We start from the raw sequence: 16,240 nt of genomic DNA on the forward strand, positions 1-16,240 counted from the left end.
AATAAAAATATGTGATTTTATTTATAAAGTAGACGCCATATAACATATATCGTTTATTTTGAGTAATTATAAAAATTAATTTCTATATTTTTAAAAAAAAATTTGGGTTCGGGCCGTGCAAAACTTTATAAAAATATTTTGGGCCTGGCCAGGTTTGAAAAACTAAGCCCGATGGAGATAATATAAATCTATAACAGTTTTTTGCTAAATTTTATAAGTTATTTACACAATAACTCAAACAAGTTAAAAAAATTAAGAAATAACAAATCATATAATTACTGTAAAAGTTCCAGTTGCTGATGAATAATTATTTTAATTTTATTTATATCTTTCTGAAGCATAATAAATAAATTTATTCTTCATAATCGAAAATTATATTGTTTTCATAACCCAATGGTATCACAAAAAGAATTATCTGTAAAAATTTTAAAATTACATCTTACAACATTCATAACAAATAATTTTAAAAAAATATATTAAGTAATATTAGTATTATCAAAAAAGTGATAAAAAATATGAATAAATATAAAAATATGTTTTTAAAAGATTATGAAAAGGGGATACATAAAAAAATAAAAGTATATTAATTATGAGGAATTCCATATGAAAATGGAGTCGGTTGATTTACATAAGGTGGTGCGCCCTGATTAAATTGTGTAACCGAGTTGTATATGGGTGGTACGATTGGACCTGCAGTTAACATTAATCTAGGTTGTTCTAAATTGCAAAAATCAATAATATAAATCATGCGCATTATTTACCTAATACAATATTTTCAGCTTTCATATCTTTACGGGTTTCCTCGGATTCTTGCAATTTGTCAATCTAAATAAATATTTTGAATAAAATCTATAAAATTGGTAATACCTTTATAGTGCATTCCCGTAAAATTTGAATCATGTATGGCATAGCAAAATCCATAATGTTATGTCTCCAAGCTAATTCCAATATAACATCGGGTCTCAACAGATCGTAACAATGGTAAAGAGACGCTGAAAAGCATTCAAAACGTTTTTCATTCAAAAACCATTCTAATAATTCTTCCGCAATATCTCTGTCTCGAGACTCAGCAGCATATTCCATGGCATCCTTTCAATTAAATAATATGGATTAATATCTTTTTTTTTATTTTAAATATTTATAAACAGAAGCATTAAAAAATAACAATTTTATTACATTTTATTAGAGGTGTAACGATATATGATTAGGTTATCGAATATTATAAAATTTTCTGATCAGATAAAATGGCATCTTAATTTTAAGAAAATTTATTTTAAATTTCATAATATATTTGTTTGTTACCCATTAATAGATTAATGATATTATATAACTAAGTGCTTTATCAATAAAAATATTTTGTACTTTTAGATTCTTGAATATACACTATAAATCATTATAATATATTTTTATGGTTTATGTTGTATAGTTAAATTATAGATGTTATACAATTAAAAAGTAGATGATATAAGTGATCTATATAATGATGCAAAATTGCCATTTTTAAAAACTCGAGATTTCGTTAATAGATGTCCAAACCTTTGTGACAGCAAGCAAAATCTTCAGGCTAGCGTAATATTTTTCTGGATAGAAGTGAGTTGGTCGTTTTTAAAAATTGACTTAAATGGAACGATTTTTACTGCATTAAAAATTAAGATTAGTTGATTACAGAATACAAATCAGATATTTGGATCGGTTATCGGCCGATATCAATTTAATATATCGGCCGGGCTTCCAAAAGGTATAGGTCCCTACATTTTATATTTAGCTGTATATCCCAATTTGATTTTTAAAAAATTAAAAGGCTGAACCAAACTATTTTATCCACCGATTCTATGAATTGATGCTTGGAATCTCATGAAGCTTTTAGATTAATAAAAAAAGTTTTTAATAAATTTGCCATCATTGGGATAAGAGTCATTCCATGACAAATCAACCACAATTCGGCCGACCCCCTTCGATTTTTTTAAAATTTGGTAAGCAAAGAAAGGTCAATGTAACTAAGAAATAGCCAAAATTTTAGCCTCCTAACATTTATATTTTTGAAGATATTAGGGTTCAAAATGGCAAAAATGACGTATTTTTACCATTATCTGCCTTCATTCAATTAAGCATATCTTAAAAACTACATAATTGTAAATAACAAATTTAATATCAAAATTACGTACAAAGATTCTAATTTTAGATAAAAAAATTTTTTTTATTTTTTTTCCAATTTCCGGTTATTTTATTTAATATATAAAAACTAAAAACGATTTTTCGGAAATAATACGACCTTCAATTTTTTTTAAAAATTTTGTAGACATTATTAAACTCTTCCTTAATATTTATAAAAAAAAATTAATCTGAGACGCGGCCATCTTCATTCTCAAAATCGATAAAAATGTTTAGAAAAGTGTATAAATATTTTCCCGAAAGGGGGCGTCTTTGTATAAAATTATATATTAATCAGTTTTTAATGGGTTTTCTTGAACTATTTGATATAATTTAAAGGATTATTCATCTTGTAAGTGAAAATAACAATAAATGGGGCTTTCATTCAATTATAGAAATTGTCTATCGATAAAAGAAATTCAAATTATTACTTTATTTATAATTTATTATAAAAATTTTTGCCCATATAACATATATTTAATAAATATTAATAAAATATGTTCAATTAAGTTTCGACTTCTTGAATATATGAATCAGAATCTTGTGCATTTCATATATGGCGCCCTAAATATTTAAAAAATTGATATAATTTAAATTTAAACTCACTTTCAAAGGATTCTAATTTTTCGGTAGCGCATTTACTTTCTTGTGACGACAATGTATAACTACGGCCAGTAGCATTTAACAGTGAAACTAATGTTAAGATATGACATTTGGGCAAGTAAAGAGTGTCGTCTATACTTGGAAATGTAAAGGAATTAGAAGGTCGGGATAGGTGTAAAAACTTTATATATATCTTCCTGGTTTTGATTTTTCATTAAAACAAAGCTAACCACCAATTAGAATAGTAAGGATACGTTAGGTATCCTGATATTTCTTCAATAATTATACTTTCATCATTAAATTATAACTATTCTAAAGTACTTTCTATTGAATTGGAATACATTTAATTTTAAATTGATGTAGATCTGTTGGAATCAAGGTGTGTATTTTGTGTGTTCCAGATATAGATCTAGTTTTTGAAAATCTTTCCCTGAGTAATAGATCTTCGTAATCATAATTTATTTTGGTCATCTTCAAAATATATGGCATTAATATTTTCTTTAGCTAACTCATACAATTCATATGATGTGTACTTTGAGTAAGGCCTTGTAAACTAGCTATAGCGGCTAATCTTTTAACAGTGCCACCAATCCCATCACAAACACTTTTCCCGTGTGCTGTAGCAGAAAAATGCCATTTCGCCTGTACCCCGAAATCCATCTCATGATGGCAAATATTAATAAAATTTTTACGATTTTTATACTGTGCAGCGGATCCACCGGAAAATAAAAAATTTTATTTGGCCTACAAATTTTATTAATTAAAAAATTTACCAATGTTTTGTTGAAATTATGTACTGCTATTGTATTGTGTTGCAAAGATTCGGATATCATTACATAATTTAGGCAACAAATATTGGCAAAATTATCTTTATAATATATAAGAAAAGGGTGAACAGTGGATTGAGCCCTATTCCAATGATAATTTTGTACTTCATAGTAAAGTATAAAGCTATAGTTTTCTTAAAAATCACAAAATTAAATATTGGTCTTCGTCTAAGTTCAATTTTAGATTGTTGATACAACGATTGTTGCGTTGAAATAAAAAAATGGAGTAATAAAGATTTCATTTTTTCAAAAAAGGCATTGATAAATTCACCTACTGGTTTGGTTATTGTTTGAAGAGTGGTTCTATCTACGGATAGCCATTGTTTGTATGTCGATGTCCTTAGAACGAAACAATATTTCTATTTGATCGCCTAAATGTGTTGATCCTAGACAATTATCACATTTGCCCATATAACTGGATGGTTGAGGCGAATTACAAATTATTAAGTGTAAAATATGTTTGTATGTTTTAAAGGGCAACATATCATTGGTTAAATTTGATCCAATGATCATTAATTTAAAATTTTGGTGTTAGCTGAAATCACATACATGTGTACCACTACCTCCAACGAGTATACAATTTTTGGGAGAATGCTTGGAAATTTCGAAAAACCAATTTTAACATCAGGCCTCATTTCTTTCAAATTATCTAAAATTAATCTCTTATGTATGGTATTCTTTTTTCCGTCTTTGGTCAAAATCGAAACGCAATCTTTCTTGCCTGGCATAATTCTGCTTATTTCGTCCATACAATAAAATTATTGTATAATTTTAACTGTATATTCGTCTATAGTTTTTCCAGGCTTGGGGTTAGGTGTTGATAGAAATCAAAATACCAAGAAATTAATTAAAAAATGAATTAATATAGTGAGCATGTGTTATTGAATGATTAAAACCCTTTCGCGCCCGGAATATTTCCCATGAACAAAAAATACATGTACTTTGATATAAAATAATGATTTCGACAGGTTACTGATAAAATACGAAATAATAAATATTGTTTTATAAATTAATATCTCTAAGTACCAACCATTAGTTTCTTTAAATATAAAAATTAATTGATTAAAAATTTTGATGACAAATGAACTCGCTGGGCGCGAAAGGGTTAAATAATTTTAAATTTTTTATTTATTTTATTGATTGAAACTATTTATGGTTATTCTAATTTAGTAAGGCTATGCCGATTTTAGAAAATCCGATCCAATATTTATATTGTTTTGGGTTATTTTATGATAATACTTTATTTTTAATCAGGATGCATGCTGGACAAAAATGTATTGTATCAAGGCTCACTTATTCCAAAAATAATTAGTTTTGGATAAATTTTCACATGTTCCAATATTATTATCTGCACTGCCCAAAATCTTTTTAAAATATATGAAGCATATACGTACTTTAAAAATGACTTACCTTGTATAACTTATCCTTTTTACACAACTCAACCGATTGTTTCCATCTATTATTGCCTTTGAAGAGGTAGGCGGCAATTCTTCGAAATTCAACAAGTTCGTGTCTTTCGAGAGCTTGGGCGAGGGCTATATTGTCAAAATTTTGATGAGTCTCGATGGACGCTTTTAGTCCATTGTAATCTTCCTCTAATATCGATAATTATCTAAATGTTTAATATATACAAATATAATAAGTTACCTTCAATAAGCAAATTGTTAAGGGCCTCATTGATGGCTTTATTGTTTAAGTTTTGTACAGATCTCAGGTAGGGTTTAACTAGTGCGATGTGCTTACTCTTGATAAACATATTAACGAACCGCGTGTGATCGAGTCTTGGTGAAAGAACAGTTAGTAGATCGTTAATTAGCATTGGTTTGTAATCCAGGTAGAATTGGAGTGCTTGGTAATACAATTCAATGTTGGCAACTTTCGGAATAATATCCTAATAGATATTTATGTTATATAAAGATGGTGAAAAAGATTAAACTTTAAAATGATTTTCTCTCCATGCATCAGTAGGGTGAGCGATCATGGTAGTCACAGCATTGTCATATTCCTCGTATTTATCATATAAAAACACCAATTCTGCCCATAAGTGAGCGCGATCTGCCGCTCTTAAAACCTGTATAATTAAAAATATAAGTTTCAGAATAAATAAATATACTTTGGGAATATTGACACGCGACCAAAATAATTCTAAAAACTCTCTCATCTTTTTCGGTTTATACTTTGAGTACAAAATGGCTAATTCAGTAAACATACCCATATGAGCCCTTTCTAACCCTATATTAATAAATAATTATAATGTATGGTGGCTTGAATATTGAAATGATTATGGTATATTCTATAAAATAGAAAAGTTTAAACATTATACCTAGAGCTATTCTTATTTTAATAATATTATTATAATGCCAATGATAAGCAATTAAGATAAATTCATTTTGCAAAATTAAATTTATATATATATTATAATTATAAATTAGCTCAAATGTCATGAAAAATAATAAGTAGTGTTGCGTAGCGGAGATTTTAGGTGAAAAAATCGGCTAAAACTTAATTAGTCAAAAATTTTATGCGGTTAATCGTAGATATGCCCAGCATTGATTATTTTTTATTTTTAGTAAAATAATTTATTTTATATTATTAAAATGGATTTATTTATTTGATGTTTTTTAATAAAAAAAAATGATATGTTGTAATATTATTTTTGTTACATTTAATTAGGGATTTTCAAGCCCAAAATTTTAAGAAATTTTTTTTTTAAGTTTAGAAAGAGTTTGGTTTTGGACATTTTGATTTCGTAAGAATTTTAAATCTTTTTTGTAAATAAATCTTTTTTGTAAATAAATCTTTTTTGAAGGAATTCTTTTGTGATTTTTTATAGTTTTTTTTAAACATTTTTGTAAAATTTTCTATTTTTTAAAGTATATTAAATGAGTGGTTTTTTCTAAGGAGTTTTTTTTTAAATATTTATATTAAACATTTTTATGTTATTTTATATGATCTTTTTAAGGATAATATTTAATGTGACAATTGTCATATTCGTTATTTTTTTTATTTTTTTGACACAAAAGGGTAAAAATAATATTTATATTGTAAAGATGTTAAATTATATATTCAATGAAGATGTTCCTTGGAAAAATGACAATTATCATAAAAAATATGTTTTTTAACGTGTTAAATTAAAATTTCAATTAAGATGTACCATATCAAAGTGAAAATTGTCATAATCGTTATTTTTAAAGTTTTCCAATATATTTTTGAGAAATCATTCAAAAAAAGATATTTTGTTTAAATTTTATTGAAATAATTTAGAAAAGTGCCAATTATCACAATCTTCGTTGTTTAACTTTCAATGTTGATATTTGGCTAAACAAAAAAACATATGGCAATTTTAATGCTCATAATCTTTGCTGCTAAATTTGATAGTGATTAGTAAAGAGGGTTGTAACCAGGGTTGTCAGGTCAAAATTTTCAAATTGCCAGAGAAATATGAAAATTTGCTTAAAAAAGCCCGGGCCCGGCATTTTGAATTGACTTAATTATCCTCCTATTATTTTTTATAATTAATGTAAATACAAATTCGGTAACTATTTTTCAAAATAAAATAACTTCTTGATTTATTAAAATATATTAATATCCTTTTTAAATATAAAAATAATGTAAACAAGATAAAATTTTATAAAAAAACAAACGATTTTAATTTTACAATGTAAAAAATATATTTTATGCGAATGTCTCGCAAAACATCCGAAATTGGAAATATACCTTGTGTGTGTATAACATTATAAGGATAGGCGCTTAATTATCACGTATCACGTTTAAATACATAATAAGGTAATATTGAACTCATTTCAATGATAATATTTTTATTTATTATTGTTCAATCACATTATTATAATCAGTGCAGGAGAGTGTATCTACATCCATTGCAAAACAAAAATAATCTCCAAAAATAAGAAATAATACAGATGCAACTACGGTTGCAGCAATTGTAATCACTTATCTTGTAGTACAAAATTCACAGAGCTACTTATCATTACAATGTAGGTAGAATCTTTCCCCATAATATTTAACGACTCCAAGATAAATGAAAACTTTACTTGTAGAACAAAAATGAGCAAGGATAGCATCAATGTTTTAGAACCTGAATTCAGGAGGTCAATTATTGACGATTTGAAAGATGTGCATACATATGCAATTTTCTAACAGATATATCTTATAAGGGAAATATTAAAATATTTCTTTTGGATCCTTGCTATTTCAATAAAATTAACGACGTTCCAAGAAGTATTAAATTTTTTCCTCTCAAATAATGAAAAATCCAAAGACATTGGGATCCTTCGCTATTTCAATAAAATTAACGATGTTCCAAGAAAAGTATTAAATTTTTTCCTCTCAAATAGTGAAAAATCCAAAGACATTGCTAGCCATATAATGGTAAATATAGCAGATTCGGGATTATCAATAAATTACATGTCAACTTTCTGATCTAATAATGCCTCAGTGAATTTGGAAAAAACCAGAGTGTATTTACAGAATTGAGTCAGCACAATGTTGGTTGCGATATGTTCCTAATACCCGCCATCTATAGAATTTTAAAATTTTATAAACCTTTAAATATTTCTTAAATAAAGATCATAAAAGCTGTCCTAACATTTTGAAAATTTTTTTCAATAATGAATGGCAGAGGTATATTTAGGATTGATTTCACATGTAGGAAATCTACTACATGCTGTTAATGTGCAGTTGCAATCAGAAGAATCTTAACAAAGATTCACAAAATTATGCTGCAGATGTGTTCATCTTTACAGTTAAAAATTGACAATAAAGTTTATGGCGCCATTGCTAAAACTATATTAAAATGTTCAAATATTTTAAAAATACCGATAGACATTGCTGCCTTATTTGAGGATATTGCAATGCTCTCTATTTTTGATTTACAATGTAAAAAATATATTTATTTTATGCGAATGTATAAATAAAAAAATATGAATTAAATATAATGTTAATTATATTTTATTTGAGATTTAAATAATCGAACTAAACGTTTATGTCGTTCATGAGATATTTATAAAATTCCTGGCATGACATATAAATTTGTTTAACCATTAGCTCGGCCTCTAATGTTGTTAAAGCAATCCGTTTTCCAGGCAGTCCTCATCAGGCTAAAAATGTGCTCGGATGAGGCATTAGAATGAGGTAAGGAGAAGACATATTCGCAATTTTTTTCCAAGCATGGGGATTTATTGTTATTACGAAAAAATTCTACCCGTTTCTCCTCTGTTTTTAGACAATCTAACTTTAAGTATTCTGGCGAATCATAAAAAATAGAGAGAATTACAATCTCCTCAAACAAGACATCAATTCAATGTCTATCGGCATTTTTAATATATTTATTAAATTACAAAAACCTTCAATTGATGGTTTCTATTCCAAGTTCATAATATTTATACATTTGTAAAAATTTTAATTCTATATCTATTAAAATATATAACCCTGCATTCACAGTTAATAAAAAATTTTGTATACTCACAGCGAAATCGTGCTGAGTCTGAATTCAGGGTAAGATTTTTGGAAAAAAACTTAAAAACCATGTGAATATTATTTATCAATATGATACAATCAACATCCTATAAATTTAATGTCAAGATTTTGAAATTTATAAACATATGGTAAAAATAGATTTTCCCCCAAAACGGGCAAATTGGCATTTTATTACATCCTTTATCGGGACAGAAATAAATATACAAAATAAGTATATCCCCATAAAGCCACCGATGCGGTTTGTCACTTTTCTATGGTACATCTATATGAAATTTCTATTTATGTTAACAATCTATATTTCTACTCATTTGCGTCAAAAAATGCAAATAACTTTAAAAATAACGATTATAACCATTGTCATTTATCTAGGGTACATCTTCACTGAAGTTTTATTCTAACATGTTAGCAATACTTATTTTAGCCCATTTATGCAAAAAAAAATTAAATAACTTTAAAAAATGACAATTGTCATTAATCAATGGTACATCTCACTGAAATTCTATTAGAGTTAGCAATCATATTTTTATACTTTTTGGGTCCAAAAAATTCAAAAAATAACGAGTATGACAATTGTCACATTTATAAAGTACATCTTATTGAAATTTTAATTTAATATGTTAAAAATACATATTTTTACCCATTAGCGTCAAAAAAATATAATGTTTAAAATACCGATTATGATAATTGTCATTTTTTCAAGGAACATCTTCATTGAATTTATAAATAAATATTATTTTTGCCCTTTTGTGTCAAAAAATTTCAAAAATGTGAAAAAAACGAATATGACAAGTGTCATATTAAAATATTATCATTAATAAGATCATAGAAATAACATAAATGAGTTTAATATAAATATTTAGAAAAAACCATCTCTTTTAGTATACTTTAAAAAGTAGATAATTTTATAAAAATGATAAAAAAAACTTTAAAAGATCATCAAAGATTTCCTCAAAAAATATTTAAAATTCTTATCAAATCATAATATGTTCAAAAATCTTTTGGAACTTCAAAAAATATTTTTTGCTTAAAATTTTGGGTGTAAAAATCACTAATAAATTGTAACAAAAATAATACAATAGCAGCATTATTTTTTTAATTATAAAAACAACAAATAAATAAATCCATTTTCATAATATAATATACGCATATTATATGTTAGTTTGTTGATAATAATAAAATATTTAAATATAAATAAATAAATTATTTTACTAAAAATAAATAAATTACGGAACGCTGAAGGACGATTAGCAGAATTTTTGACTAATTAAGTTTTAGCCGATTACGCAACACCAATAGTAAGGTTAATAATTCATGAGAATATGACTCATAAAATCAAAAATAGTAATAGAATTATTGCGAAAATATTTTTTATTAATAAATATGGAAAATGAGGGCATATTAATAAGCGGATTTAATATTAAATCTAACCTAATGCAGCTTCCAGCAATTGTATAAGTTCTTCAAAATAACCCTTATCTTGATAATAATTAATTAGGTCTTCTAGCTCGTCGGCATGAACAACAATGTGCATACCACAAACTTGAGCTAATCTAAATTCTTTATTATCTACACATGCAAAGCACACCTATTGGTAATTTTTGATGTATATAATAAAATTTGAGTGACTGATTAATTCTAAAAATTGCAGAAATATAGCTAATAAAAATTAAAAATTTTAATTGATTGTTAACTTCTTTCCATGTTTTAGTGCTTGTAGCTTTTCTGGCACTATCGACTGCCCCTTGATATTCGCCCAGATGAACCAAAGTAATAGCTAATTTCGCAAAATTCGATACATTATTGAATAAAAGTTTTGATGCTTCGTACATTTTGTTCTGGAAACATCGATCTCCAATCTAATAATAGAATACTCATAATATGATCCATAATTTGTTATGATTATTAATTTAATAAAATTTTAAATCAGTCATGATATAATTTTTTTAAACCTGTTGAATTTGGGCATGATTTGGCCCAGATATAAATTCCTCCATATCAGTCAAACGATTTGTTTTGGCGTAGGCGTATACTAATTCCGTTTCGATAAAACTTTCTCGTGATTTTTTCCTTGCCATTTGCAAATAGCGTACAATATCCTCCCATTTTTCTATAAAAATTAGGAGGAAATGTTAATACATGGCTAATATATGATTTTTAAAATTCCAGACAAATATATTTTCATACAAATAACTAATAGTGCTGTTAAGAGGTTAAAATTAAAACGTGCTGATACTTTTAAAAATCCGATCCATGTGTTTTATTTTATTTTTACATATTAATATTACCTTATATATTATTTAATTTCTTAATAATAATATTTAAAATTTTTTATTATCTTTATAACAAAGGAAAATTCTAAACACCAAAAATTTATATATTTTCGATGATTTTATTTATTTTAGATTTTATTTTCATAAAAATGGAACTGAAAATACCGTTTTATGTATTTTAATTCTTTTTACAAATAAACGCTAATTTTATCGTAAAATGAGCAAAAACTAAAATTAGGTCCACGGGCTTAAAATTTTGACCACACCATTATTGGTTGTAATATAATACTAATACGTATTTTAAATTTTATCGTAATTTATATTTGTGAATATTTGGTAAGCAATAAAATATATCTTTGAGATGTAATTAATTCTCAAGGTACTTATAATAGTCATATTTTTTTTATCATATTATCATTATATCCTTGATTATCTATATTTTAATTTTATACAATTCTGTATAAAATTTTATTGGTTTTGTTTATTATTTAAAAATACAAATTTAGGATACATCATATTTAGGAAACTTTAAATCCGATGCACTTATAAGGTGCATCATTATCAGCATCAAATAAAAAAAATTAGATTATAGGAAAACGAATTCTAAGAATATATGAAAAATAATTAGAAAACAAAGAAATAAATGATAGATTATAGTATAGAAAACAGCTGGTAGTCAATGTTTAAAAAAATAAATGATTGGGTTAATCTAATTAGAGATCGACAAAGCCCGGCTCATCAAAAAAATTTAATGGGTTGGGCGCGCAATTCGTACATAAAATATTTCTAGACCAGGCTGGACAATTTATGCACAGAAAATAAGGCAGAGGATAATCGCTTTTTTTTATTTTTAATAGGTTACCATAGAGATAAAAATTGATATATTTTTTTTGAACAAGCTAATATTTAAAATAATTCCATTTCAATACAAATATAATATGCTTATTTTAATGTGTTTTAAAAGCTATATAACTAGGGTTGTGCCGATATTACATATCGGATCGGCATCGTTATTTAGTGTTTTCAACAAATATCGGACCGGAATACAATTTATTTGTTGTAATGTGTTAAAAAATAGTAAAAAATTTTACACTATCTTTTGTTTTATTGTCTGCAACAAGAAAAATATTTTAAAATATCACACGACAAATTCAGCGAATGTTGATAAGCTGCTCGATTGAGCCAATTTTTAAAAACCGTTAACTCAAGATTTTGGCCAAAAGTAAATTTATCGAGCTTATTTATTTTGCCACATATGGCAGAAATATCTGGGCTTCTATTGGCAAAATTTCGAGGCTTAGGTAATGTTTTAGTTGGTATCTAAATTTAGCCCTTTTTAAAAATCAGCCAAATGGAGCTGTTTAACAACACTACATTCACCCCGAATTCTGATCATGATCTTTTCAAAAAAAGAAGAAATCCAGGTTTAACCTTTTTTAAGAAAATGGATCGCGTTTCTTATTTTATAAATTTCTGAATGCTCGATGATAAATTAACTAATATAAAAAAATTAAATAAATTAATTATAATAGAAGAATAAAACAATATTAATATATTTATTTATAATCAAAATTAGCCTTTAAATAATTAAAAAAATTCTAAATTATATTCAAACATTATTTATATCAGTATTCAAAATAAATGAATCATCATTTAAAAATTATTTATGCACATTTTGCGAATATTTTTCCACAAAGCATCTGCATGTAATTGATCCTGCAGGTTTTCCAAATGAATAATTTTTTCACCAACAGATTTTGGGTAGGTTGATATAAGATCAATTAAGCTTAAATTTTGAGTGTATTGCTGCTAATATGCTAATGCCCTCAGAGTGAAGGAAATCTATATTTTAAGAAATGATAATTAACATTATTATGTGGAGCTGAGGAAAAGGATCACATTTATATCTGTCATTTCAATAACGGTATGTGTATTTACTTCATCTATAATAAACATTGTAAATACCCAAATAATTTATTTCATTTTGAAGTGAATAAAAAAAACTTTAATGTTGTAAATCAAATTAGTAAATGTTATCTTGATAAAATTTACGAGAAAAATATAAAATATCGTGCAGGATGCTAAATTATGATGGAGATGGATAATAAAATTTTATTTAAAAATTTTTTAATTTATTTATATATTTTTTAAGTAACAAATAAATTTTTAAAAGATCGAATATTTAACAGTCGACCAAGATCCTTAATTTAAAGGAAAATCATAAATCTGGGTAAATTACCCAAATTGGGATCAAATTCAGGATCGTCGATCCTTTAACAACTCTGCATTTACACATAAACATTGCAAATATTTTAAATGAGATAATTAACTTAGTTGATTTTTATTAAATAGAAAATATTGATTGGACAATGATTAGACCTGTGCGCCGCCGGCTCACTCCTGTATTGCTAGAAAAGCCGCTATTGAGATCATCGGCGCGAGCAAGCTCGCTGTCGATTTTTATTATGGCGGCGGCGCGGCGTGTGCAATTTTTAGAAAGCATATTAATTATATTTATATATTAAATTATTATTATTTTAATTTGAATATAACAAATATAATTAAAATATGAATTGTATTCTATTGCTATATATAATAGACTAGTGAATATCATTTACATTCATTCATACATCATATTTTATTTCCACAAACAATTCATATTAATTATTTTTATGGACTTGCACGTTTTAAACCACCCTATATACAATGAAATAACAATTTTCTCTACTAATCATAAATCAAGTTATATCTATGTGGAAATCTTATTTTGAAGAATGAAAATAAGAAAAGCACAATAGTGCCTAATTATATTTATTGTGAACCTTGCTTAAAATTGGCGAAAAAAGATGAGGAAGATTCGAATAAACCTAATTCATTTTCACAGTAATTTATTTTTATTTTAGACTTATATTTATACTTTAGTTAAGAAATAAAATGTTTTAGTAAAAATATAAGTACAAGTAATCTATCTCGGCACTTAATAAATTTTCACAAACTATCAGAAAAATGAATAATAAGTCTAAAAATGTTTTTAAAGCTAACACCAAGATGCAGCAACAATAAAAAATAAAAATGGCTCTTAGGTTAGTATTATTGTTTATTATTATTCATTTAAAATTTTAAACTGGTTTGTTAAATTAAGTTTATTAAGCTTTATTTTGAAAGTTCAAAACAACTAAATTTTTAGTTTATTTATTGCCAGCTCTATTTTGAGATCTTTTTAATGTATAAACTTAATATATAATTTATTAAATTAATTATGTAAAACTTTATTTTGAAAGTTACTACTAAATCAAATTCATAATTTGTTTCATTCCAACTCTAATTATTATATTTTTAAATGTCTTTTTAATGTATAAACTTAATATATAATTTATAAAATTAATTATGTAAAACTTTATCTTGAAAGTTAAAACTAAATCAAATTTATAATTTGTTTCATTCAAGCTCTAATTATTATGATGTTTTTTAAATATCTTTTTAAAGTATTACTTAATATATATTTAAAACTTTATTTTAGAAACTTAAAACTAAATCAAATTTAAAATTTGTTTCATTCCAGCTCTAATTATTTTAATATTTTTTAAATATCTTTTTAATGTTTAAAATAAATATGAAATCTAATAAGGCGAAATTAGAGAAATTATTTCAGCCATTAGATATCGAGTAGCTGATTTGGAATGTGAAATTGAGGCTGAACATAAATATCTGCAATAAATTTATGAGACAGGTAATATCTTGGATATTGATGATTCTGATCCATACCTTGATGACCATTTTCATATGTCTGATGAATCGAAGACATTGCACCAACCAATCTAATTAATGCAAAAACTTTAAAATTAAATTGCCTTACCTGCTGGCATAGCATATTAATTATGCTAGAAAGTGTTTGCAGTGTAAACAAAATTATTATAAATCATGTTTTAAATAAAATAGGAAAACAATCTTTAAAACTTTTTAATAATGAATGAGATATGATTGATGAGCTTTAAGTAGTATTAAATCCATTCCGAGAGTCAGTGGAATTTCTTTCCTCCCAAAAAGGATCGACAATAAACTTAGGGTTATTATTTCGCAGTGAAATAGAAGCTCATATACAAATCAATAGATCTGATTGCCCAAATATTATTTGCTTAAAAGAAAATATGAAAAAAAAGCTTGGCCATAGGTTTCCCATTACTGAACTTCAATTTATTTTATATTTTTATTAATAAAATTATATTTTAAACATTAGATATTAGCAACTCTACTTGATCCCAGTCAAATCTTAAAGTTGTTTCAGAATATTTAAATTCGAATTCTACAACATCATTACAATTTTTAATTCGACATTTAAAACTTTTAGAGCATGATAGAAATGCACAGAGTGAAATTCAAGTTAAGGATAATGGTCAAACATCAAGCTCTTATATAGCTAAATGCTCGTATGCATTCCCTTCCAAGTAACGATTATAACAATATTAGTAATCTTGAACAAGAATGCCATATTTTATATAGCCAAAATAATATCCCAGAAGAGGATGCATTAATCTTTCGGTAGAAAAGGCAACTGGAACTTACTATGCTTGCTAATTTAGTTAGGAAGGTTCTTTGTATACCTGCAACCAGTACACCCAGCGAAAGAATTTTTTCCATTGCTGGATTAATACTCAAAGCTAAAAGGACTTCTTTATGTCCCACAAATCTTGATAAAATACTATTTCTTCGTGACAATTATAATTTTGCTAAATCTGAATACTGACTTATTATATTTCATAACTTATATTTTGCTTGCATTCCAAATTTATTTTAATTATAATAAAAATCAATAGAATATTTCTTATATGTGTTGTGACTCTGATTTGAGTAAAAATGCAATTCTTTAGTCTATTTCCGAGAATGAGAAAATAC

General features: G+C 25.8%; 1 protein-coding gene across 1 annotated transcript in view; it reads right to left on the reverse strand.

Annotated features, from left to right (window-relative positions):
• Nucleotides 1–364: 364 nt before the first annotated feature.
• LOC135926534 (clathrin heavy chain 1-like) overlaps nucleotides 365–16,240 on the reverse strand; it is a 78,707-nt gene continuing 62,831 nt past the window's right edge. Inside the window, exons 24-33 of the mRNA XM_065462443.1 lie at nucleotides 11,027–11,184; nucleotides 10,769–10,933; nucleotides 10,506–10,662; nucleotides 5,695–5,813; nucleotides 5,518–5,652; nucleotides 5,229–5,472; nucleotides 4,992–5,176; nucleotides 868–1,089; nucleotides 762–825; nucleotides 365–717 (exon numbers count right to left, since the gene is read on the reverse strand). Coding sequence (XP_065318515.1) covers nucleotides 584–717; nucleotides 762–825; nucleotides 868–1,089; nucleotides 4,992–5,176; nucleotides 5,229–5,472; nucleotides 5,518–5,652; nucleotides 5,695–5,813; nucleotides 10,506–10,662; nucleotides 10,769–10,933; nucleotides 11,027–11,184 — 1,583 coding nt within the window. The 3' untranslated portion in view covers nucleotides 365–583. The remainder of the gene's footprint in view (nucleotides 718–761; nucleotides 826–867; nucleotides 1,090–4,991; nucleotides 5,177–5,228; nucleotides 5,473–5,517; nucleotides 5,653–5,694; nucleotides 5,814–10,505; nucleotides 10,663–10,768; nucleotides 10,934–11,026; nucleotides 11,185–16,240) is intronic.

Source organism: Gordionus sp. m RMFG-2023, chromosome 3, assembly GCF_954871325.1.
Source record: "Gordionus sp. m RMFG-2023 chromosome 3, tfGorSpeb1-WG-v2, whole genome shotgun sequence".
In the NCBI taxonomy this organism is placed as follows: Eukaryota; Metazoa; Nematomorpha; class Gordioida; order Chordodea; family Parachordodidae; genus Gordionus; species Gordionus sp. m RMFG-2023.